General features: G+C 38.4%; 1 protein-coding gene across 1 annotated transcript; it reads left to right on the forward strand.

The window, feature by feature from the left end:
• The first annotated feature begins 1,430 nt into the window (after positions 1-1,430).
• Positions 1,431-21,533, forward strand: dgat2 (diacylglycerol O-acyltransferase 2). The gene is made up of 8 exons (XM_038267140.1): positions 1,431-1,666; positions 4,429-4,557; positions 4,644-4,751; positions 7,769-7,839; positions 11,637-11,841; positions 14,239-14,413; positions 16,744-16,928; positions 21,247-21,533. The coding sequence occupies exons 1-8, from the start codon at positions 1,627-1,629 to the stop codon at positions 21,399-21,401; spliced, it is 1,068 nt and encodes a 355-aa protein (XP_038123068.1). The 5' UTR covers positions 1,431-1,626; the 3' UTR covers positions 21,402-21,533.
• The last annotated feature ends 5,884 nt before the right edge of the window (positions 21,534-27,417 follow it).

Below are 27,417 nucleotides of genomic sequence, written 5' to 3' on the forward strand. Positions count from 1 at the left end.
AGCTGGTGAACCAAAGCTAGCATGTAACCAGGGCACCCTGCCTGTAGCTTAAAGTAAGAGCATGGTGCCGCTTTCATATCTATTCATGCAGTAACCATAGTATTTTAGAGTGTTATTTTAAACTTTGCTCTATTTTGATCTTGTGCTCTTTGTGTAATAGATGTGAAGAACTGTTCAATAACTTTTAAATAGTATAATAATATAATTATTTCCTTGTGGTTTGCGTAAAAGAATTTTGGAGGTAATAGAATCACCTGAAACACAGTGACTCAAGTTCATACCAGCTGACCAAATTTACCTTTCTATGGTGTTATTGTGAAGTTTAAGTAATAGCACATATATTCACCTGATGATGATGATGTCTGTGTGTTACAGACCCTGGTTGCGTGCACTAAAGGGTATATGACAATAGTATACACAAGTAGTGAATTTCAATCTATTTATTAATTCTTATTTATTTTATTTTAAATTGGCCTATCTATTTAAAGTAGGTCTTTGTCCCACAAAATACATAAATAAATATTTTCACAGCATGCCCTGTTCAAAATGACTTCCAGGGGACCTGCCTCTTATTGAAGGAAGTTACTCATGACAGGTAGAGTAGCCAGAAATTTAACCATGGGAGAGAAATGATACCTTATTAGTATTTTTACTCAAGTAAAAACAACAGAACAACACCGAAATATTTAATTATAACAAATATTTTCCTAAATTACTCAATCAAATATCTAGCAAGGCCGCTGAAGAACTGGCCCTGCTGAGAAAGGGAGAGGAGATAAGAATTAAGGGGAGAGAGACAGAGATAGAGAGAGAAAACAGGGGAAATATATGGTGGCCCTGAAGTGCAAACTGCAACTTTGCTTTATGTAGTTTTGTTTTTCTTAATGTAGTTGCACTTTGCTTTATGTAGTTTTGTTTTTCTTAATGTAGTTGCACTTTGCTTTATGTAGTTTTTTTTTTTTTTTATGTAGGCTAGTTGCACTTTGCTTTATGTAGTTGCGATTTCCTTAATGTAGTTGCGCTTTTAGATTTGTAGTTGCAGTTTGCACTTCAGGGCCACCATAGAATTAGGGTAAAATAAAGAAAAAGAAGGGGGGGAAAAAAACAGAAAATTGCCTTCTAGAAGGCTGCTTCCATGTTAGTTAATTTTGTTTGGCCCACCCTGGCCCCGTGGTAAGTTTCGTACAGAACCGCCCCTGCTAGAAAAAAGGGGGGGAAAAAACAGAGAGATTTCAGAAGTTTTGTATTCAAATTCAAATTACATGACCATTTTTGTTTACTATTTACAAAAATAACCAACATGGCCAACATGTTTCCTCTGCTCTCCTCCACCTGCAGGCAGAGGTGGAGGGTTAAAGCTGTTGCTGTTTCCACCAGCAGCTGATCGGGCACCACGTGACCACCCCTTCATAAATACACAGACGCTCCGCGTCTCGTGGCCACTGCTTCTTCAGGTTTACCCACGCGCGGTCCAGCCTCGCGCCCACGCTGTGAGACGGAGCAGTTCAAAGCTTCCCTCCTGTCTGTCCCTAAATAACTGTCCGCTCTGCTGCTGCTGGACGGAGATGACAGAGCAGCTGTAGCTCCACAGTCTGCAGACCATTTACAGACCACCCAGCAGAGACCATGAAGACCATCCTGGCTGCCTACTCTGGAGTCCTTAAAGGTGAGACTTCAGCTGGCTTTGGATTTTAATGCAAAAGTCAAACACAAGGAGGTGATCATCAGTTTTAAGGATCATAATCAAAGGCTGCTGGTGGATTAGGATGAAATTAAACTATATAATATAATTTAAATTTAGGATGATGACATATATGTGGAATAATAATCAGAGTTTCTGTCAGTGGTACACTGAAAAAAATAATGCAACCTTTTTTTGGCATTTATTTAATCATATTGAGTTACTTTAACACAACCTTTTTATGTTAGCAGGGTAGGACTGGAAAAACAACTGTGTTAAAGTAACTAAATATGATTAAATAAATGCCAAACAAGGTTGCATTATTTATCTGATGTGCATTGTTTTTATTTTTGAAAATTTTTAGATTAAAAAACTACTTATAAATATGAAAAAAAAGTAAAAGGTGTCCCTCATTTTATGAGTTATTAGTTTTCTGTTGCCCTAAATGTCTATTTTCAGATGAAAGTGTTTTTTGTTTTAAATTTTACTTTTATTTTAATCCAATCAAGACCTCTGCATCCTGCTTTTCTTTTTCTGTCAGTCTTTTGTTGCATTAGTCCGTGAATTAACAGTGTTTCATGGCATCTTAAGTACTTTTAGTAGATACTCTGTTTTGTTGTTTTTCTTCGTGTTCTTTTGTTTTCTGTTAGTACCTATAAATCAGTGTTGTTATTATTAGAACAATTGGGGGGTTAAGCTTTAGTTTGGACGCCATCACTTTATTTTTTTTGCAACCTAAAATCCTTCCCAAATGCCAAACTTGTCCTTTTTGTTACCAGAGGCTAAAGTCTACAATCCTTTGTTTAACCAGCTAATTGCCAGTGTGCAGCAACAGGTGGGGGAGGAAACCTTGTGGTTTGAGACACTTTCTCTTTCTATTGAAACTTGGGAACATTGTGACTACATTTTAGTTGTTTTGAAACATTAATTTTAATCAAACATGTGTATTTTATATTGCTGCTTATGGAGTGAATTTTGTTCTATTATTGTTTATAGCACAGAACATGTTTTGTAAATCAGAATCAGACATGCTTTAATAATCCCAGAGGGAATTATAGAAAATGAAGGTTTTAGCCTAAATTACAGTAAATGAAAATCTGAAAAAAATTTGCAAGCCAGAAACTTTTTAAAGCATTTTAATAAAAGGTTTTAAAAAGTAACCTGCTGTTTTCACACATTTCTTTTTTTATTCCAAATGTTTTATTGTATTTGCTAAATGCTATTTGTTTTTTTTATAATTTCTTTTTCAGATTAAGTTTTCCAAATTGCTTTCTTCTTGCATTCTTTCCACTGGACTAAAAGGTTTTCTATTGGTTGGGTTTTATGGGCTTGTACTGGGCTTGAAGTGAAGAGAATCTGATATGTGAAACACAATTTAAAGAGAATGCAGCTGGTAAAATTATATCTGAAAAAGACAAATGTGTCAAAATGAAACATGAAAATGTAAAATGTGTAAAAGAAAAAATGAAGTTTGAAAAATATATATTAAAAAAATACACATTTTATTTTTGAAAAGGTGAAATATTTTTGTAGAAGATTTGTATTAAAGTTTAATTTCTAGTTTGCTCTTTTTCTTCTCAAATTTCTATTAACAGAGCAGGTTTTTCTTTTGCTACGATAATGGAACAATCTGTACTCCATAGATACCTGTAGCCAGCATATAGTCTCCACCCTCCTCCTAAATGTTTCCTATATGTCTTTAGTTAAACGGTTAAACTAAAACATCATTAGTTCAGCTGTTTTATTTTCTTTAGTCCAACTGTTTTTAATGTCCTTTTTTTGGTTTCTGCATTTTTTTTATTTTATGTTAATTTTTGCTACTTTGTTTGATTCTATGGTATTTTCCTATATTTAATCACGTAAAGCACTTTTCATTGTCTTAGTACTGAATTGTGCTAGGCAAAAAAATTGCCTTGCCTTGCCTATATAGAACCCAATGTGTTTGAGTTTAAATGCATAATTTCCGTATTGAAAGTGAGCACGGTTGTTATTTTGTGCACACTGCGATATCCTGCACATGCTCTGATTATTTAAAGGAACCATCTTTGAGGCAATTAATTTCTCAACAGCTCTTATGGAAAACAAGTTTTGTCTTTTAATTTATACTAAGAATAAAATGATACAGTTGAGGTGCTGATAAATCTATGTTTTTATTTGGTTCTTTAAAAAATGGCACTGGCAAACAAAAAAGAAATCTCCAAACTATATTTGTCACCTTCTTTAGGTTGTGTTTGCAGCATGTGAGACCCATGGCAGGATGCTCATCCATACCAGAGTACCCTGTAGTTCCAGCATTTTTCTCCTCCAGATCTCTATTTAGCAAAGCTTAGCTTCCACTTACTCAGGTCTTGCCAGTACCAATGTTCTTTCAACGCAGCAGGAGCCTTAAGTAGCTGCAGCATCCTAGTTTACAGGCATTACCACCAATGGTAGGTTATTTTCAGTGTGGGATTAGATGGCAGCGTTTTCCTGGAGTTAGCTCTTCTCCTTGTTGGCTCTCAGGTTAAAAAGCTTTAGTAGTTGTTAATTTGAACCACTTTGCCCTCAGTGCTCACGTGTACATTAACAGCATGGAGCAACCAGTAGCTGCAGTCCTTTCAAATAAAACCATCAAACACAGTTTTTGAGAAATCATTAAAGCTTTGTTTGCTTTTTGACCTATTTGGAAACAGCTGATTTATTTTTCCTCAGGAGAAGAAGTGAAAAAAATTTCAGGAAAAAAAAAAGTTTTCATGTCTTGTTTGCAGGCACGGGCTCCAGCATCCTGTCCTCCCTGCAGGACGTGCCGTCAGCGCTGTGGCCCTGCAGCTCCAAGATGGAAAAGCATCTGCAGGTCATCTCTGTGCTGCAGTGGGTCGTCTCCTTCTTAGCCATGGGTGAGGGCCAAACCAGAAACATTTGTCTAAAGCTTGGTGTACATTTTAACATGATCTAAGGTTCCATTTCTCCTCTCTGTGTCTAGGTATTGCCTGCACCCTGCTGTTGATCTATATGTTCTGCACAGATTGCTGGTTAATTGCTGCCCTTTACACCGCCTGGTTAATTGTTGACTGGAACACCCCGAAACAAGGTGAAAACCTGTAAATACATGACTTCCAAAAAAAGAAAATTAAAAACAATCCAAGCTTTTTTAACTCAAAAGTTTCAGTTCAAAAACTTTATCCACGCAAAACGGTTCAAAAGCTTCTTGGATGGGAAGCGGAACGTCTTCATACTTGGAAACAGAGTCCAGTGGATTGTTTTTAATTTTAATTTTTTTGGAATGACTTTGACCTGGATGACTGAGAATCTTCACCAGCGTAAATACGTGATATGGTGGTGCTGAAAGCTGCTGGGTCTGAGTGTCCATGAGTGCGTGCACAGACATAGCTGGCTTGTCATCATGGCGTCATATAAAAAAGTACAGCTTTACCACAGCATTGGGTAAGCTCTTTTGTAACGATGAGCACAAACAAGGAATGCATTATGCCTCGACTGGTTCCTCATCAAATCATCAGGATATGGCAAATTTCCAACCGCATCGGTGGGCTTCTTACTAAAAGCACAACTTAACTGACTTGGATTAGATCCTGTCTGCCAATAGATTTTCCCAGCTGTATGAAAAAGGGACTGAGTGATTTAGGTCAATATAAATCCAGCCATTGACTTTCGTTATGTGGGCATAAAGGCCTGAATCTTGGACTCTTCTTGAGATATTTACAAAAAGGTCAGTAAAACGTTGAAGCACTGGTTCCATCCGATTAGAAATCTACCAAAAAATAACATTTTCATTTCTCAAGGACAAGAAAATAAAGTTTTCCTTGCAACTATTGAAGGAGGTTTGTTACTTTTTTCATTCAATTCTCATTTTGTTCACTGTTTGTTTCAGAAACATTCAGTTGGCTCAAGTGAGAGAAAAGTATCATTTAGCTTCAGGGTTGTTTTCCTTTTTTTTTTCTTGATAGCCTCGGTTATCAGTGTTCTGTTCTGTGTTTCTTATTCCTAAGTTCTGTTAGATTCCCATTAATTTAATAATAATTTTCTTTGTCTGGATGATGAAGGGGGGAATCAGTAAAAACTCCTAAAGGGAATAAATATTTGGTCGTTTTTCTATTAACTCCAAAATTGCTGCTTGTGATAATTAGATAATTAGAATTAGAAGTTCATGATTACTTCCAAAATTATATATCCTTCTTACATTTTTCCCATGAAAGTCGCCGTTTTTTTCTGAAGCGCAATGAATGCTGGGTGGATGACCTGTTTAGCTCTGAATGGACCTGAACCTATAAAGCAGAGGTCACAGATTAGTGGACCACGGTCCGGATCCGGACCCCCTGCTGGCTAATCCGGACCTAACCTTATTTAAAACATTTATAAACAACTGCATGTAAATTAACTTGCCCCACTTCTCCTGTTAATACGGTAAAGCCCTCCATAGCGTTCGGCATCAGGCTACATGTGATACACATTAGCCAATGAGCTGCTGTCAGTCTGGGTTGCTGCTGCTGCTACTTTTAGACACAGCAGGCAAACCTGTGGCAAGCCGGGCAATGGGAAAGAAGGAGAAGATGATGAGAAAAAGAGAGCAGAGAAAGTGTGGACTGCTGGAAGAACTGTGGTGAACTGGTGAAAGAAAAGTGAAATGGTGCTCAAAGATGACCCTGCACATTTAGAGTATGTTTGACTCAACCTGCTGCTGTGAAGCAGGATTCTCCACCATGAACAGAATCAAAAATAAATCTGGATCCAGGCTCAAAATGAGCTCCTTGATATGTGCTTTGGAGTGACTTTGTCTCCATTAAACCCAGGTTTAAAGCCTTGCAGGGCAGCATGAAGCCCACTGCCAACATTAAGACAGAAAAAAGAAAGAAAACAACAGTTATTATATTCAGTTCAGGTGTTTTATGAAATATGTGAATCAGGAAATTGTCTTTATACCAAACTGAATTATTGTTGTTCTCTACTTCAAAAAAACATTTTAGTTTTAAAAATGGAGAAATGTTCTTTTTTTTATGTTATTTATATTCTTTTATTTAAAAAGTCAATTTATAACATGGATGCATAAACGCTTCATTTTATTCAGTGTTAAATTCTGTTTAAAATAACAGATTATGATTAAAAAAAGTCTCCTTACCTTTACTGGCGTGAAGGAAGCCATCTATATTAAGAAAGAAAAAGCAACCTTGAACAGAGGGGGTGGACTCAGATTTCAGCTTTAAAAAACCTACAATTCAGGAATTGAGTTAATCCCTTACTGCTGTCATCGCTGCCCCACCGCCTGTACAGGAGAGCAGAGGACCTTGCCTGTTCAGCGAGGCCAACAATTCCCTTTAACAACCCCCCTTTCAGAGACATAGACAGGTATGGGGCATTGCAGGCTAACAAAAGAAGTCAAAGGACCCCCATTCCAAAGGATTGGACCCGTTCGTCCTTTTCAATTTGCATGTTTCCTAAACAAAAACAAGGCTTTGTTGGGCTGCTGTATAAAACCTCAAAATTTCTGACATTTTGAATTGAAAAAGCTTCCTTGATGGGAAGCAAAACATCTTCAATCTTGGAAACAAAGTCCAGTGGATTTTTTATAACTTTGTTATGTAATAAAGGACCTAGCATACATCATTTACCCAGAATGCATACAGCGTAAACATGGTTATGTCTGTTTGACAATATTTTATTTGAATTCTTTAAAACGAAACAGCTTCTATTACTTTTACTGTGCAATTTTGCATCTAAAATATTTATCAAAGTCTATGTTATAACTAATATCTGATCCCTTGTAAATATGGCAATGTGAAACTTGTGGAAAACTAGATTTAAAAGAGATTTCTATTAAATACATAATTTATTAGAAATGTATGTAATTTCTTCATTTAAAACTTGAAAAATCTCCTTAGAAATTCTCAGGCATTTATTCAAACAAATTGTTTAATACTAACGACAAACAACCGTTGGTTTGATTTAAGGTGGGGCAGTTGGTTAAAGCTGAAGAACCCATTATGGCTAAAAATATTGTACATATGTGCACTGGATTGTTCTTGAAACACATCATTTATTCTAGTCCTCATTTAAAAAATATATATTGATGTCTTGTTTTTGTTTTTTCCTCAGGTGGTAGGAGGTCTTCATGGGTGAGAAACTGGACAGTATGGACATATTTCCGAGACTATTTCCCCATCCGGGTAATTATGTCAACTTTCTGCTCGATTGTGCTAATTCAAGAAACTTTAAAACTCAGGAAATCAAAATAAATCCTGAAACCTATTTAATCTGACACTGTGGAGCCTGTGCTGTATGACTTCAGCAGCTGTTTGCATGTCTACCATCTTCCTGTAGATAAGGCTTATCAGGGCTAGATGGTGTATCAGTTTTCTGCTCCAATGGTGTTCCTTGTCCCGTGTTAATGATGGAGGGTGTACGTTGGTCTGGAGTTTAAACCTTTGTTCTGCCTGATAGTCCGAAGGTATCTGGGTAATCCTTGCTGTGACTGGAGCAGTGTGCAATCACAAACTGGCACAAAAACACGCTGGCTCCATGCAGAGGGTGGTACAGTAGCTGTCTCTGGATGGCCCAAAGGTCAAGGCTGGATCCTGTTTAAACACAGGATATCGCCTTCTGATTGTTACAGTCAGCTGTCTGAGCATGTTTCTGGATTCAACGGATAATTAGGTCACCCAAAAAAATAAAAGCTACTTGAAGTGTTGTAAGAGGGAAGAAGAAAACCCATTTTGTGAGGATGGAAATCTGATTTTTAGAAACATTTTTGTTGTGATTGGCTTTTCCTGAAACAATTTTGTACTGATATACTAAAACCTGAGATAAGGAATGATAAAGAGTACATTTAGATTGCTTAAAAAAATGTAAATTTCCCAAACTTTTATTCAATCTTTAGTTTTGCTTTAGGTCTCTCATCTGGAATCATTTATTTTCTTATGCATACTTTTAATTGGATGACTAATAAACTAAATCCCACCTGATCAGAACCAGCAAACGTTATTTGAGCTTAACCAGAAGAGTATATTACTATTCATTACTGATGGTAGTGGTCATTTTTAAAAAAATAGTTGAAGTTCAGATATTGTTCTAGAAAATATTTTACAGGGGAGACTTTAAAGGTAAATGGTCATATTATATGGCTTAGCAAAAACACTAGAATTCAGTTACTTGTGATAGAATAAGGCTATATACTCCAAAAGTCCGTCACAATAGAGTTTTGATGGTCCTTTTTTGAGCCTAAATAGAACCCCAGCACCGGGGGACATGAGCAGGTGTAATCAGACGTGGTGCCATCTACTGGCAGAACCACTGAACTACCAGAAAGCCAGCTGGTCGCCAATAATGTAGCTACCAAGGAAGCTCTATCCATTGTAACCGTGCTGTAATGCCTCTTGGAAAACCCTCAACTTGGAGGATGGGGCTTAAAAGCATTGCTAACACCATTAGCATTGTTAGCAAGAACATGTATTTGCATGTCTACTGATTTCACAGCAGCATCGGAATACTTCCTGAGCTTTAGCTCCAGCTTTAATGTCTATCAAACATAGTATGGTTAACCCAATGCAGCTAAGATTTTATCCCTCTTTGAATGAAAATATATATGTGTATGTATATGTGTGCATGTACGCATGCACAGTGATGTAATCATGGTCACATAATGTTATGGTAAACGTTTGTTCTCATGGAGAGTTATCTCTTAGGGTGCATTCACACCAAACATTGTGTCTGCAGCAAGAGCAGTGGATCTGCAGTAGTGTTGCGCCGATGCCATTTTTTGGCCCCGATACCTGGCTGTGCAGTATTGGCCGATACCATAATAATGTAAACTAAATGCCATCATGGCTTTGTCAAGCTGCTGCTTACCTTTTATGAAGCAGGAAAAAATCTAATACAAAGTGAATCCTGTAGAACTTTTTAAGTTTTACAGGATAATAAAAATAAAAAGTTTTTGTTGCCTACCAGGAGTGGGTGACAATAGTTGAATAAACTTATGGCTCTCAAAATGGTATCTGTGCCCTATTTGTTGGTACAAGCCGATTCCGATACCACCATTTTAGGGCAGTATCGGGGCCCCGTCCGATACTGGTATCGGTGCAACACTAATCTGCAGGCAGCCACTGTTCTGATATCACTGTGAGGAGGCATCGGAGCAGGGACCGCTGAAGCGGAAATATCTGATGTTACCCTCTTTTTCTTTTAAAAAATTATCAAAAGGATGCGACTTTTGCCTTTTGTGGATGGAAAAATGGCTGCTTGTTCCTCCCGAGTTGCTTTGGAAAGAGTTTGATTTATCAGTCGGCTGATAAATCAAACTGATAAATCGGTGATTGGTTAAAAACTCGACAAGGGAGGCAGGTACCTAATCAGCTTGAAGAATTCTATTTAATGTCCCTCCCTTTTAAAAAAGCATCTGAAAAGAGGCTTCCTAGATTGATATTGTGTAGAATTCAAATTAAACTACAAGTTCAACTTAAGTTGGGTTTATTTCTAGTCTTTGACTAGGCCTTTTGGGAGGTTAACTTTCACCCCAGAACTCTATGAAACTCCACCTGTATGCCCATCAGTACTTGGCGCCTTTCTTGACAATCATCACGGCCTGATACTGCCACCACCGTGCTTCACCAATGCTGTATCCAGCATTAACAAACTCTGTTACTTTGCTTTAAAGCATAATGTTTTTCATGCCAGCCAAAAAGCCAAAGCCTAATGTTTATATTGATTATGAAGGTATCTTGGTTTTATTTATGGGCATATACGCGATTACAAATGCATGGCAGACTTTTTTTAAGGTATTTATTTGTGAAAGGTTTTCCTGCTCACTACTTTACAGGGTGTTGACACAATCAGCATAAATGCCAGGCAGAAGCAATTGTAAATGCATAGCAATCAGCAGGTTTAAAAAAAACAAAACCAGAGAACTCAGATAATTCGGTGCATCCATTTAAAAACAAAAACCTTGTTTTCTGTTCCACCAAACTGAGGTAGCTGGACTTTGTTAATCAAATTGATCTGTGGTGTTTGTACTGTTGAACTGCTTGTCTTTGTCTGTTTGAGATCCAGCTGCCATGCCTCCTGTTTGTCTTTCGTTACAAATATCAATAGCACTGTAAATCCTGCATGAGTCAACACAGAGCTGGAACGTGTACTTAGGTCCTTAGGAAGGAGGACTTAAGTTGACCTTTCATGCCTCTATAGATATAAAAAGAGAGAAAAACAGGCATGTACCGAGGAAGAGATTATTATTTATGAGCTGGAAGCTAACTGTTCAAAGTCTGACCATATGTTTGTGTGGAAGTGAACACCACAATAAATCTGGATTTGGATTGATTGTCAGATAAACAGCCTTATGCATTCTGATGTAAACCTAAAAAAACAAAGGTACTTCTGGGTAAGTGCAACCCGTTTGCTTCGGCCACTAGGTCTGTTCTCCGACTGTCCGGCATATATCCGCTGCCAGACGGAGGACTGAGCTACTATGGCAATCTTAAAGGGATCGCATTTTCCTAATGGGATTATGCAACCCCAGCTTTGACTTGCTGCTATGGAAGCCTTGTGTGCAGGTCAGGAGAGCTGTTTGTGAGTCGGGTTTGCACCTTTTTTTTTTTTTTTTTTTTTTTTTGTGTAAATTTGCAAATAAAGAAATCAAGATCTTGAAATGGCGCAGAGCGTTATAAGTCCAACCCGGCCAGACTGAGCAGGTGGGAACCATGCGCGCTGGGTCAGTAGTTTTATGATTGTGTTTAAAGCGCCATTGGATTTGAGCTGATAAGGATGTCCCAGTCTTACTAAAACATTGGAGTCGTTCCCAGATCCTCTGTAAAAACAATAACTCATCAATCAATATCTTTATCGATTAGTGCCTCCCAGCACACAGAAAACTCCTGAAATGGGAGAATCACTGAAGCCTGATCGGTTAACATAGGATTACTTAGTAAGATGTTATTATTTAGTATGTTTGTGCTTCCCTCTTCATGTCTTTCAGCTCATCAAAACCCATGATCTGCTTCCCAGCCGGAACTACATACTGGGCTACCATCCCCACGGTATCTTCTGCTTTGGGGCTTTCTGCAACTTTGGTACAGAGGCTACGGGATTCTCTAAGAAATTCCCGGGGATCAAACCCTCCCTGGCAACCCTGGCAGGAAACTTCCGCCTGCCCGTCCTTCGGGACTACCTGATGTCTGGAGGTGAGAAGTTCTGTCTGCTGCTGGAGGGGTGTTTGACTTCTTGGAATGTTTGATGATGTTGATAACTGTGTTTGTCAGAAAGCTGACCCTTGTCCTGTTGTTCAGCTTCAACAGCTCCTGTTTACTTCGATCTGCTGATTTGACTCATTTCTAGAGCTTCAACTGCTGAGGGGCTCTTTGTTCTTTTGACTTCATCTTTTCTCAGCGATACCTTCTAGACACTTTGTACACGTTTGTTCTCATGGAGAGTTATCTCTTAGGGTGCATTCACACCGAACATGGTGTCTGCAGCAAGAGCGGTGGATCTGCGTAGTATCCCTCTGCAGGCAGCCACTGTTCTGATGTCACTGCGAGGAGGGATCGGAGCAGTGACCGCTGAAGCTGAAACATCTGAACCTTTATGTGAAGTTGCATTGTGGCAACAAATCAGGGACTGTTTGTGGTTGTGAAGAGGTTGAATGAGTGCAGCCGAGACAAAGCTGTATTTAATTTTTTTGTGAAAAGATGATAAAATAATGCTGACAAAGGATGAAACAAAGAATGCTCTTTCAAGGTTTTTAGGTGGCTTTTTAAAGAAGCTGTTTTAATTTAGCCCTACACTGAAAATGCGATCTAGAAGTAACTCAACATTTCTTAGATTACGTGTATTTAGCCTTAATTTGAGCAGGTAAATAAGATACTCTGCCAATAGACTATTTTTACTCTTAAAATAAGATAATTAGATAATATGGACTGAAAATAAGACAATACAATTATTTTTGTTTCCTATTATAAATGCGAATTGTCTTGTTCCACTGGCAAAGTTCCTCACTTACCTCCTCAATTCAAGAAAAAAATCTTTTATTTTTAAGAAAATATGACATATCTAGTTTTTGATTTTTTTTCTAGTGTAGAAGGAATGTTGGTCATCCTCCTTTACCTCCCGTCCTTTATAGTCGCTGCCCCTCCCCAGCACTGCTGCTCTCTGCCCTGCTAGATACAAGGAAGCACCGCAGAATCCAACCATCATTCAGATGCAGCAATTGGGAGTCTAAGTGGCGCCTACCATCCATCTCTAGGTTATTGAGGGGACCTGTAGAGTTGAAATGGAAGATCAAGCTTCCCTCTTTCGCACGACTCACTGAGTGCTCGTGGAAATTACCACGGACACTGCGTTCCATCTGAACGCACCCTTAAGGGCAGATTAGACTTCTGCAGCCACACACATCAGATGTCTCTTGGGTCTGGTCACGAACCAGTTTTGCTGGCATGTTTCTGCACCATCGGTTTGGAATTTCTAGGCACGCACAGCAGTTTCAAAAGCACAACGGGGAGCCTATTTGAGAACTCACGAGAACTTCAGCGTATGGTCACAAGCACTTCGGCAGCGCCAGCGGGAGCGTTTTATCTTCCAAAAAAACAATGCCGTGTCTGCAAGATATCACTGTCATCTTATTATAGTTCGTCTGAGGCATCGTACAAGCGGTTGTACTTCCGAACCTCCTGGATTTACCTTTCGTCTTAGTTGTCCATTGTAGTTGTTCCTCGGTTTTTAAAAATAGCATGCCCCCAGCACCGAATCGAGAAGGACAACCACACAGACAGCCGGAAAGGCATACCATGGAACAATCACAGCTGCTTTTTGTCTGTGCACTTCTGCTTAAGGTCTACGCGGGATTACAACCATCCGACGCGTAGCCAGAATTTTTTTGTTTTTGCACAACAACGGTTGCGGAACCTCTCCACGCGGGGCGTGGTCGTGCACAGAGACAGTTTTGACGGTTGCAGAGGCTATGCCTCAGAAGCATAAATTGGCCTTTAGGGTTATTTCTGCTGCTTAAAAAGCAACTAATCTGACGGTGCTTTTTTGCTTTTCCACATATCTGTGAAAATATAAATACACCTTAGTTTACATTTTAGAACATAATCAAAAGGACCTGATCTAGAGGTAGAGCGCTACTTTAACACTGATCAGTGAGTGAAACGCCCTCTGATTTATTAGTGTATTCAACAGCCACGCCTTTAGATCACAAGAGGTGCATGCATTGCTGCTTTTACATCTGCTATTTATTGATGTTTGATTATTAACTTATTTCTTTACATTGAAACTTGTGCAACTTTTATTATCATGAATGAAGTAGGGCTGCAACTAAGATAATTGTGTAAATTGCAAAAAATATTGACAGTTTGATCAGACTAATTGGCAAAATGCTCCTTAGAGAAGAATTTATGCAGAATTGAAACTAAAAGTAAGCCTCTTAAGGAGTTCTGAATGGAGCAAATTTACCAACCATTCAGGATTTTTGCCCTAAATGCAAAATATTTATACAACCTTTACTGTTTTGTTACAAATATGTGCATCATTTTAACCAAAATAACAGCGACTGCCTTGTTTCTGTATCTTGCTCCCTGTTGCAGGTATCTGCCCAGTGAACAGGCACTCCATCGACTACCTGCTGTCCTGCAACGGGACGGGAAACGCTGTAGTGATTGTAGTCGGAGGAGCAGCGGAGTCTCTGCACTGTGCACCGGGCATAAATTCTGTCACCCTAAAGAACCGCAAAGGCTTTGTAAGGCTGGCCCTGCAGAAAGGGTGAGTACCCGCTTAAACGCTGCAACATAAACACACACTTCAAGGTCTCAAAATACAACCTAAGCCAAATCTGCTATGAAAACTTCTCTGCTGTTGTGAACCTCAGGAATGAACAAACCCTACATGATTAACCTTTGAAAGGTCAGAAAAGCCCAGAGCAAGGCGTCAGTAAATCTGTTATGAATGTGTCGTGTTGAGCGCCTCGTGGCATGGCCTACCGCTGCTGAAAGGTCAGACTGCGTGAACCCGTCCTGACCTGCACTCAGCAGTACTTTAAACCCCGTTATTAACTCCACCGATAAGTCATCTTGGTATGTTTCTCTAACCTAAACCTATCACTCTGTGCACCTTATGTGCAGTGATGAAGACCCTTCATTCATAACAACTAGCTTAGTGTTTTAATTTGTGAAGTTCAGGGCGCTTTGGATGCACTTTCCAGAAGTGGTTCATTTCTTATAAAATAGGCATGATGTTCCAGCCAGTTGAATAGCTTTCCTTTTTCAAAGGTGGAAACTAGCCTTGAGGATGATTTTCGTGTAAAACCCCAAATCCTGAAAGTGTTGCCTCAGACAATTTGAGAAGGTAATTAAATGAAGCGTCCCTAAAGTTCTCCTACTGACATCAATCATAAAGTTTCCCATTTCTACAATCCCCTTGCGTAATTGTTATGCATCGCCAGAACAAAACCCCATGTGTTTCTCCAGAGCGGCGCTGAAAATGGGCTGCTAATGCCAGCAGGGCGAACTAAACAGACTCCAGGTTAACAAAAAATCAGATTAAATAATACTACTTATACTTCAGCGATAGTATCAGGGTGCTACTTCATTGTATCTGCTATACTATATCCGCTGGTTGTGCTGTTCTCTCTGCTTCATCACCTGCAAAGAAAGATGTAAAAAGAAAACTTTTTATCATCATCTCCCTTTTATCTCCTCTTATTTTCATCTTTTCTCATTTTTTTCTGTTTTTCCTTTCCTGTTCTACTAACATTGCAGTGTCCTTATAATCTGTAATACTCCCTGCATGAATTATAATAAAGCAATGTATATGCATAAATCAAGCAGAACACTATGGCCATAGTCATACTGCTCCACTTGTGAAAGCAAAATCTGTTAGCCTCACTTTTTGGCATCAAGACAATTATTGTTATTGCCACATCGCCAGACTGGACACTGGTTTAAAAAAAAACTAAACAAGAAAACACCTGAAGCCAGCTTCTGTTGGACGTTTCTTTTAGCTGTGGTTTCCAAATGAAAGCATCCCACTTGGTTAAGCAGACATATTTTATTTTACACGTTTCCTCTGAACCATGGGCGGTTCTAGACGGGGGGCCAATGGGGGCCAGTGCCCCTGTAGATCATGTCGTGGCCCCTGTTATAGCCACTATACTGCAGAAATGATACTCAAACAAGTTCTGATGATGATACGCGCTGGAACAGACATGGTTTACTGATAGGTCCTTTGAATCTATTTCTTTTTTTTTTCTTTACAAATTCAGTTTTACTGATTATTTAAAAACAAAAAGGTGTTAGCTTCAGTGGTATTGAGATAGGATCCCAGTTTTCATCTGCTAAATGTTTTTTTTTTAACTAATTAAAAAAAAACTCTAATTTTTACATTTTTGTTAAATTTTGAAATAATTTTTAACACTGAATTTATCAGTTTTTCTTGACTTCTAATTCTGAATTTATAGAAAACTGTAATTTTAACTTAAGTTATAAAAATGTAAAATTCCTAAATTATAAATGTATATTGACCTAATATTCCAAATAATAACTTTATTCGATCTTTTAGATATTTATATGAATACTTTTTTTGAGTTGCTGTTTTGCTCTGCTAAGGGGTTTTTATTTTTATTTTGCGGATAACTCAAATGAACATTTTCAAGCCAAAAATAAATATTTTCAGTTGGAATTTGAATGAAACCTAATTCAATGGAAATTTCATGTCATGCAGCTCTCTTAAAATATTTAAATCCTTTGCCCATTTTTTTGCTTCATGCTTTTTTGTGCCCCCATTAAAAAAAACATGCTGGCCTCCCCTGGAAAATTAGGTCTAGAACCTCCACTGCTCTGAACCCTCAATCGTAATGATCTCTTCTCTCCCAGGCCATTTTCTGATATCATGACTATATAACAATAAACGCATAAATACTTGGGATGTTGACTGTTAAGCCTGGTAGATAACAGAAGTTTGGTTTCTTAAAGGAATTTTTAGGTCAACCTTAATGAGGCTGAATGTGTCCGTTTCCCCGCTTTTTTTTGTAGTTTCTATACTTTGTGTTCTTGAATGTAAACTTTAGCTGAATGACTTCCTCTGTGATGGTTCAGGTCCGACCTGGTTCCAGTGTATTCTTTCGGAGAGAATGACGCCTACAGGCAGGTGATCTTTGAGGAGGGGACCTGCTGGAGAGCCCTGCAGAAACGTTTGCAGAAGATCTTGGGTTTTGCCCCTTGCCTTTTCTACGGCAGCGCCTGGGGAATCGTGCCTTTTGGAAATCCTATCACAACCATAGGCAAGTGTCTGCATTCGTTGTTATGCATCTACAAGAGTGAAAACAACAAAAATGCACCCTAAGGTCCCTAAAGTATTCATACCCTCTTGGGCCTTTTAGATTCTAAATGATGGGAATAAAATGATTTATGACTCATAACTAGTTTAAAAGTTTTTTTTTCAAAGTACATCTTTAAAAGCTACAAAAAATTTAAATCTTAAGTAATTTATTTTCTTAAAATAAGTGGATTTTTTCTTGGATTGAGGAGGTAAGTGAGACACTTTGCCAATGGAACAAGACCATTTATATTTAAAATGAGAAAAAACAATTTCATTGCCTGTTTTCAAGTGCATTTTATCTAATTATCTTATTTTAAGAGTAAAAATACTCATTCCATTGGCAGATCCTCTTATTTACCTACTCAAATTAAGGGTAAATACACTTAATTTAAGAAATCTTTACTTATTTCTAGATTATTTTTGCAGTGTAGTGGTTAAAGGTCGCTACATTGTTCGCAGCAGGAGAGAAATTAATTTATATTCTAGAAGCTATGAGATGATATGATTTCATCTGATGCTTGCTCTTCAAGACATCCATCAGTCTATGTGATTGTGGAAGGTGTCTGAGGCTTGCACTAGGTCTCAGCTGTAGTGACAAATTCTCAAACCCGAGCTGTGGACCTCTGCAGCTCCTCCAAAGTAACGATCAGCCGTTTTGCTGCTTCTCGGTTTATTTATCTCTGGCAATAAACTGTTGCTCTATGCTCTTTGGGTGATCGATTAAAATTCTTTTACAATGCTTTTCTTTTTATTAAGGAGCCCTGAGCCTTTCTGAGAACAGCTTGAAGCTATCTGAACTTTGTTTAGTTTTTTTCAATAAAATAGCAGTAAAACACGGGGAAGTTTATGGCAAGTTTAAGAGGTAGGAACACGTTGGCAAAGCAGTATAAATTCTTTGTTTGGATGGTGCTTTAAATATAATTTAGTGGAGAATTCACTGATAATTAAAAGTTGAAAATGTTATAGAAATAAAGCTGTTATTCTGTCTCTATATAGATCCAGTCAGTTACTGTAGGATGTTAATACCAGGTCAACCTGTCCATGATGATCTTTACCTTTTAAACCGCCTCAATGTGACCTAGTGGCAGATGAGAGTTACCCTGAAATCACACATCCTCAATGTCCAGCCCGCTCCGCTCCAGACCGCCTGCACAAAGCAAAGCCTACAGCCTCTGCTGTTCCTCCCGTCCCAGTGGCGGCCGGCCCATAGGGGGCGCTGGGGCACCGCCCTCCCTGATAAGAAGAGAGAAACGTAAAATATATTTTTAGAAATTAACTCATAAATGTCAGTTTTACTCTCTAGACTGTGTACCTATAAGCAAAACAAATTATATAAACTACATTTCCCTATCTACTGTCATTAATTTGTGGATTTCCACAGACAGACTCCTACCGTCTCTGTTCTGGGGGCTGTGATCAGACTGACCCACATTTGCAGAGAATCTGTCAATCATGTACTATTGCTAGGTGAATTTAATGGCCAATCAGCGTCTCGGAACTTTATGGTCTTGGGGCGCTGAAAATACTGCGCTTTCACAGGCTTCTGAACCCAAGCGCAGGTGCAGACAATTAGAGGGAAGATGGCGAATGTAACGACCGAGATGCAGCTTCCACCAAATTCGGTGAGATCCTTATTTATCTACCCGTTTGCCAGAAGAACATCCCTGTTGTAGGATATGAACATTTCCTGTCATGGTTATTGTGACTGTGACGAATCCACCTCGTCGCTTAAAACAACCTCTCTAACTTTGCTCGCCACACACACATTCCTGTTATACTGTGTTTGTGAGGACCAATACACTCGCGCTGAGCCCAGTAGCTCCATGAACTTAAAACACACAAGCTGTTCCTGGTTACCTGCTGGCGTATTGAGGGTGCACACTTAATATTTCAGTGGGGTTAGCCGTGTGTGTGTGGGTATGTGGGGGGTGTGGGTGTGTACGTGTTTATGCTATGGGGACTTGTCATCTTCAGTCTGGCTGCGTCTTTGCTGGGTTCAAACCCAGTTTGGTGTAATTGAATAAGTCAATGAATCTGTGTAAAAGAATTAAGTTGTAAAAATTATTTGTTTTTGTACATCAATTGTTTGTGGAGGTAATATATGGACAAAACTGATTAATGAGAAGAAATCAGAAATAAGAGAGCCTGATGTGAGGGGCTTAAACTATTTAATGAGGGCTGTGGGAAGAAAAGCGGCAATTTTTGTTTTCTGTTTCTTTGTTACATTGCTGGTAACTGGAGGGAGGCTGAGGCCCAGAGTATCTTGTATATGTTTAGTTTCTTTTGCACCCTGTTTTGAGTTTTTGAGCACAATAAATCACCAACACCGGTAACCCGACTGAGCCTGGATTCTTGGAGGCCAAAGAACCCGTCACAGTGACCCAATTCATCACTGTTACTGTTATTATATAGTAAATTAAATCATTACTGTTAAATTGTATGTATTGTCCAATTGTTTATTTGAATTCTTATTCCGGATTAGTTGGAGACATACACTAGGCTATATCAGCCCCACCAAAAATATTTTTCACCAGCCGCCACTGTCCCGTCCTGCTCCGGTCCGACTTCCTCAGAGCTCGAGGAGAGCATGTGTGATATTATTTAATTTATAGGAGCAAAACGCGCGGAAAGGAACACTTAATTTAATGACGTATTAAAAAAAACAACAACATCAGCATCCAGCGTATATGCAGTTTCTACCCAAATATTTTCTTCTAGTTGTGTATTTTTGTAACTGGGATCACTAGGATCATGCATGGTAAATCTGGTAATAGGGTAACCTATTTAATTTGACAAACCGGATCTTCTCAATATTTTTTTTTCCTGTTTTATATGATATTTTATATTTTTATGTTTTTTTTTCTCTTTGATTAAAATGACAGACAAGCACTCCGCATGGCGTATGTGAGCGGAGTGGAGCGCCGACAGAGTATGTGGAATCTGGGGGTCAAAATAAGATGACCAGATTTCTGAACTCGTATCTGGAGACATTTCCAGCTCGTAGACAAAAAGAAATGCAAATCATAGGAATGGAATAGGAAACGGTTTCATCCATTTTTAGATATTTATATATATTTAAAAAAAAAAAAAGTAAAGTGTAAAATTTCAAGAATGTCCCTCTCCTATTTCTTAAGATTAATCAAATTAATCAATCGATAGAAGATAGAGGGAAGAAGTCTGAATGACTCGATGGCACTAATAAACACTATTTGTAGCTGACTTCTACCTGCTCTGTTTTACTCCAAGTAGATTTTTCCTCTGCTCTCATTCAATCTTCTTTCTATCAGTCTTATCTTCTTCCTCTTCTATCAATCTTAGACTAATCTAACACAGACATAATAAAATCTAAATCCCATAACGACGGATCTGTAACTGAAAAATCAGAGCATCATTTTTATATATTACCAAAAACTAAGACACTTTGTTTAAATTATTGGATGCAAACTATTGGAACTTCAACATGCCATGAAGCAGGGCGTGCTTTGGTGGCGCAGTGGTTAGCGCACACGACCCATGTATGGATGCCTAATACCCATACCCTCTTTCCTATCAGCCTACTGTCCATAAAATCAAGTCACTAGTGTCAGAAAAACAACAAAAAAATTGTACCATGAAGCAAATTTCTCATCTCCGTCAAAATATTCATTTTATACCAAGAGGCTTAAAAGTTTCTTTTAATCCCGTCACAGCTTCCAAGAGCGCATCTCCCAACTTCAAAACAAAATATCTCAGGCATGAATGAAGAGATGCTAAGTCTGGAAGTAAAGAACAAACCAATGTTGTATGATCCTAATTATCACTATTACAATGGTTACAATGAAAAGAAATGTCTGGGCAGAAACGTGTGATGGATGCTTATGGTGATTTTTAATTATGTCATTAAGTGTTAATTTCCGCATGTTTTGCTCCTATGATATAATAATAATAATAAAGTAGCGCATCCTCTCCTTGAGCTCCTAGGAAGTTGGAGCGGAGCCAGAAAGCAGGAATCGCAGAGGCTGTAGGCTTCGCTCAGGCGGTCTGGAGCGGGCCGGAGGATTTCACTGTAGTGCTGCACTCTGCTCCTCATCACAGCCAGCTTGCTAACAGCTGATTCTGCACACAACATGCTTAAGTGCTCTTTCTACCATAATAACAGTCTGCATGCAACATTATCATAAAACTGTAAAATCAGGGCCAGCTTTAGCTGAGGACAGGTGCTCCAAATTGGGGACTGTCCCTGGAAATCTGGGACGTCTGGTCAATACCTTGGTCTCTAAAAACTTGTTTTCCTCTTACAGTGGGGGAGCCAATCACGGTGCCTAAAATTGAGGACCCGACAGAGGAGATGGTGGATCTGTACCATGGAATGTACATCAGGTCGCTCCAGTGCATTTTTGACAAGTACAAAACCCGCTTTGGCCTGAAGGAGAGCGACATCCTGCACATCCAGTGAGAGGACCAGGAGCAGAGCTTCTCTCCTCCCGCTGCCTCAGCCGTCCGGTTTACCTCTGGAGCATGAAACCACACACCTGTAGACGTCTGCTGAAGAAATCTCCGTCCACCGCAGTGTTCTCAATGTCGGCTCGCACAGCTGTCGCTGGAGCTCAGGAAAAGACTGGCTTAAAGGATGGTTGCCTCACTGCAGAAATGTGTTTTTTGTTTTTGTTTTGTTTTTGGACAAAGTTACACCAAACACCACATCAAAAGCTGTGCCTCTTCTGGTTTATTCGTGTCTCTAAGAAGCCTGTACTGTCCCATTCAGGCAGAGGGGGGTAAGCTCCACTAGATGGAGCTGGAAAATCAACTTTAAACACACAAACAATGCAAGTGGCAAGCACCACTTTAATAATGTTTAAGAAGCCTAAAGTTAATTGAGCCAAAGGTTTGTTTTGTCCCACCTGCTGATTTCTGTGGGATGTACACAGACGGTGTACATTTTCTACAGGCTGGATGAACTTTACCCATGTGCCTGTAACTGAAGATGCCATAAAGTATTAATTGTATTCCTTTAAGGTGATTAAGCCCGTTTGGTTGATCCCCTCTAGAGTATTTCTCATGCACTTTTATAAGCGATTAAGCTCTGAAGCTTGTCTTAACAGTCGGCTTTAATTTCGTTTTTGAGAATATCTATCTGCTGCTTACGGCTTAATTCTAGCTGGACGCCTGTTATCTATGCCGTGAAAACTGATCATTCCTCTGTCTTCACACCTTTGTTTGAAAAGTTTTGAGGTTTAACAGGTGGATTGGGTTTGTTGGTGCCAAAAACCTAATGGGTTCCAGAAAGTGATGTAGTTTGATCAGTCAACATTGATTCTTTGTGTTAAAGGGATTCAGGCCTTTGGAAGGAGGCTCTGTTAAAGGAAGGAGTCAATAACTCACCTGCAGTATGGAAGGAATATTGGTCCATTATTGTTGGAAACAGAGAACATGTTTTGTTGATGGAAATAAAATTTTAAAAATGATTTATATCAAAAAGGAAATTGCAATCCAGAAATGAAACCGAAAAACTTCTTAATCAAAAGAAAGTTTGAAGATTAACTTAACTGTTTTCTCTAGCTTTTTATTTTTATCTTTTTTCACATATAATGTTCTAAAAATCATTTTTTTATTTTTTTGTTTTTTCCATTGAGTTACCGTAACCAATTCCATTCTTGCAGATCATCTCTTCACCTCTGGGGGGCGGGCTTTCCTCTGGAACGAGGAGCAAAGATGCATTTCTTTTAGCCTGCCTGAATGCTAACATTTAATTGTTTTTTTTGTATTGCGCTTGAGGTGAAGAGAAAGTTTTCTCTGAAATGCAATTTGAAAAAAATCTAAATTCATAAAACTCGATCTGAAAAACAGAAATTTGAAAAAAATCAAATCTAATTTCTAACAAAACAGCAAAGGTACTCTTAAAGCCTTTTTTTGATTAAGAAGTTTGTTTTTTTTTGTTTCCTTTCTTTGTTGCATTTCATAAACTTTCATTTACAAAACATGTTCCTTGCTAAGACAATAATGGAACAAAATCTACTCCATAGTGCAGTTCACTCTTTTTGAAGCATCCTTTAGCTAGATTAAAGCTAAGGGCTAGGCCTACTTTTGTTTTAAAAACATTCCACCTATTTGTTTGCCTTTTATCTGACCTTTAAACCATCATTATGTTTATTTGAGGCTGTTATTTACTCTTAAGTAGATGATTACATAGACCGGAACTAGAGGCAGGAGGATGGTTCGCCACCAATGACCTCCCTGTTGTTTTGAGTTACTCTGAGAAACATTTCACATTTTATTTTTTTACAAAAATCACTGTTGGCGCTCTGCTTTTAGATTCACATCCCAGTGTAAGGAAATATCTGATTGTAAATAACTGCTTATTCTAAGCATCATGATGGTTCAAATGGTTTATGCAGAAATCTTTGCTTTTCTTGTTTTTAAGATGGGAGTTATCTAAATGGTGGTACGATGCAAAAACTGAAATATAAGTTGGATTTTATTGGAATTGGTGAATTCTGCCTTATTTTGAGCAGGTAATGTGCCAATGGGTTAAGTGGATTTACATTTAGAATAAGAAAACTGTTATCCTGTTTTGTTGTGAACTTAAGGATAAGTTCACTTAAATGTTAACTTATCCTTTTTTTTTCTTCTTTTTTTTAAGGGCAAAATAATCTGTTGGCAGATCATGATAATTAGCTGCTCAAATTTAAGGCCAAATACACTTTTTAAATTTTTTTAAATTTCATTTCATAACAGTTTTTGCAATATCAAAATCTCCTCTGGTCTTAGCCTCTCTCAGCCTAGTTGTTAGCTTCAGCCATGGCAACTAACTAATCTAGTTAGTCCCCAGAAAGTTCTCCTCCTTAAGTGCTAAAACAGAACTTCCTTTCAAATGTGGAGTTAACCCTTTAAGCTGCGTAGTGTTTGCAGGTTTTCCTGTCCCCCTGCTAATTGTTCTGAGCAGAATCGTAACTCTGTAAGAATCACATTTTTAAGGTAACGTCATGTTGATCTGTATGAAGGTAGTCTGTAATAAGCTGGAAGATAAATTTCCTCTCGTCTCAACACTGTGACTTCCTCAGAGTAGTGAATCCCAGAGCAATGAAGAAGATGCCTTCTGATGGACGTCATCTGTCTTTAAATATTTAAATTAAAATTTTGTATGTTTCCAAGAGACCTGGATCTGTTTTTGTGTTTTTGTTGAACCATTTTCTGCAGGCTCCTCGTTATCATTTGCACCTTTGAACAGGCCAGCATGTGTCATTAAGACTAGAAAACAAAAATGTAAAATTCTAGATGTTTGGAATATAGAATTTTTGTAATTTTATTAAGGATCCCCATTAACTGTTGCCATGGCAAACAGCTAGTCTTCCTGGGGTCCACATTAAAAACATACAGTAAAAACGGTTACAAATATAAAAATTTCCAAAAATGTAATTTCTTAAAATTACTATAGGAAGTACAAAAGAACAAGTAAAATAAAACAGTCAATAAAACAAAACACTTCAGGGCATCAAATGGAGTCTCAGATTCTTCTTAAAGGATCATTTACTTTCAGTGTAGCGGATGTAGTGAGGATGTAGTGAGGTAGAAGTGAAATATCTAGTTGCTTAGTGACAAATTAATAGGTATCCATTGTTTTATTAATTCACACTGTCCGGTAGCTTTGAAACTAACAAACCTAACTAAAGTGTGGTGCAAACCTACACTCCTTTCTACATTTGGTCACATTATTACCACAAACTTCAATGCATCATGATCAGAACAACAACCAAGGAACACAGCAAAAGGATATCCAAAACAACCCACACCATGCTGTTTAATCCATATATATATAATTGGATGGAATATGGTTCAAACCCACCAAGACATGACTTTGCTGCTAAACTGACAGTTCAATTCAGTTTAAGATGGGCATACACTGTATGATTGTTTTTTTTTTGTTTTTTTTTTCCGGGCCGATCTTACAGTCGTGCGACAATTTTTAGATCGGGCCGAGTCGTATTATACAGGGGCGTAACAAGGGGCGATTAGCTTCTTACGACCACCTACCGATCAGGAATTGTAAGGTCGGGAGAAAATCAAACCTGTTTGAAATTCAGTCGGGCATTGTAAGGTGTTCGTGGGCAACTCCTGCTGTTGAAGCAGAGCTACGAGCTCGATTTAAGGGCAGATTAGACATCAAATGTCGCTTGGGTCTTGTTGCAAACCAGTTTTGCTGGTATGCTTCTGCACCGTTGGTCTGGAATTTCTAGGGAAGCAAAGCAGTTTCCCGCCAAAGCGCAAGGGGGAGCCTTATTCGAGAACTCGCGAGAACTTCGGTGGCGTCGGTGGGAGTTTTTCATCTTCCAAAACATCAATGGCGCGTCTGTAAGATATCACAGTCACAGAGATGGATCTAGAGCTTCTAGATATCGAAAAGGAACAGGATCTGGCTGATCGCCATCCAGCAGTTGGCAGAGACCTTGGCATCTTTATGTAATTTGTCTGAGGCATTGTACAAGTGATTGTACTTCCTAGATTAACCTTTCGTCATAGTTGTCCATCGTAGTTGTTCCCCGGGTTTTATAAATGGCGCCCCAGCATCAAATCGAGAAGGACGAGCACACAGACAGCCGGAAAGGACCAATCACAGATGCTTTTTGTCAGCGCACTTCCGCTTGAGGTCTGCGCCGGTTTGTGACCATCCGACGCGTAGTCAGGATTTGGATGAGGTGCACAATGACGATTGTAGAACCTCAACGCGGGGGGTGTGGTCTTGCACAAAGACAGATTTGATGGTTGCAGAGGCTATGCGTCAGAAGCATAAATTGGCCTTTAGTTGACTGCGCATGTGCAGACAAGGGAGGTCTTCTTCCAGATTGATGTCTCTTGGTGCTCAGTCAGACTTCTGGTTTTTAAGGGACAGTCAGATCACTGATGTAAGATGGAGCTTGGCCATTTAAGGCTTTAGACCACAGGTGTCAGAGTCGTTCCAGAAAGGGCCGTGTGGCTGCTGGTTTTCTTTCCACCCAAGCAGTAGCACACCAGACTCCATTCATCTCATCAAGGTGAGTCTAGTCATAACCTGATGACTTGATGGGATGAATGGAGTCTGGTGTGCTACTGCTTGGGTGGAAAGAAAACCAGCAGCCACACGGCCCTTTCTGGAATGACTTTGACACCCCTGCTTTAGACGTTCAGGTAAGGAGAGTGTGCTATCTGTGGAGGAGCTGCAGAGACACAGCCCAGGTGGTGGAATCTGAAGAAAGGACATGGCCTCTAAACATCAGTTATCATATGGGGTGTAGCAGGTCTCCATCTATTAAAACTGACCATCAACTAATATTGAAATAAGAATGAGCAATTTCTCGTCAGATTTTTAATCCCAAAACTAGAAACTGGAATTCCTTACACTGTTTTGTTGCCTTAAGACATTATCCCCCCCAAAAAGCCTTACATTGTGGCTGCAAGATGAACAAATATAAAAAATGGTAAATAATTAATTTAATATTTACATTGCAAAGTGTGTTTACTAAATACTACAAAAAATGGGTCTGTTTTATATGGATACTAACAGAAACTTTCAAAAAAGGCCTGTAAAAAAGTAAATCTGTTTATATTTCACAGAAAGCCAAAAATCATTACTTAATACACTTTTGTTAAAAGGCTGGAAATGGGATGGAGTCGTCCCCTAGTGGTCAATAAATATTCCGCTTGCGTCTTGTTTTCCAGATTTATGCTTAAATCAGATCAAATCAAAATGTATTTATATAGCAAATGAATACCAAAGTGCTTAACAACATGATTAGAGATCATACATACAATAGAAGGAGTGAACATGGAAAACAACTAAATCAAAAAACATACAAAAGAATGAAATTGTCACACCACTGCTGCTGTAGATTAATACGTAGTTTTTATTTTGGCGCGATAATTCTCAGGAACAAATGCAAATAAATAATAACAATATTACAAATAAGCTCTGTGAGTATTTAATACACAATAACATAATTTATAATGGGATAAACGTTTTTGCAGAGAAAATTATCACCTTGTGATAACTTTGCGTTGGTAAAGAATATCAATATTAATATAAATTATTAACAATTTGTAGTAATTAGAAATCTTAGTGTAGTAAACATGCAAATTCTGTTGAAATAATAAAATAAGGTAATAATTGTGTTTACCTTAGGAGACTAAGGCAATATAGAAAATAGAGCAAACAAGCTCAGACGGAACAAAACCAAAGGAGAAATACTAAACGGTAATTTAATCTATAAAAACATTTCTAGGATTTGACATGAACCAGTAAATCTCCTCAGAAATGTATTCAAAAATATGTCAATGAAGAGAAGAAACAAGAGAATAAATCATGGTACATTTGACTGCAACATCCAATCGTGAAAGTCAAATTCTCCTCAAAAACCACTTAAACAGATAGCGGTAAACAAAACAAAAAAATAAATAGATCAACGAAAAAAAAAATACAGAATTGCTTTAATTCTAATATT

The sequence above is a fragment of the Cyprinodon tularosa genome, unplaced genomic scaffold (assembly GCF_016077235.1).
Source record: "Cyprinodon tularosa strain WSP-4 unplaced genomic scaffold, ASM1607723v1 ctg662, whole genome shotgun sequence".
In the NCBI taxonomy this organism is placed as follows: Eukaryota; Metazoa; Chordata; class Actinopteri; order Cyprinodontiformes; family Cyprinodontidae; genus Cyprinodon; species Cyprinodon tularosa.

Coding starts and splice junctions, on each gene's coding strand:
- dgat2 (XM_038267140.1), top strand. CDS start 1,627: ATGAAGACCATCCTGGCTGCCTACTCTGGAGTCCTTAAAG. Junction 4,558..4,643: donor CGTCTCCTTCTTAGCCATGG/GTGAGGGCCAAA, acceptor CTCTGTGTCTAG/GTATTGCCTGCACCCTGCTG. Junction 4,752..7,768: donor CTGGAACACCCCGAAACAAG/GTGAAAACCTGT, acceptor TTTTTTCCTCAG/GTGGTAGGAGGTCTTCATGG.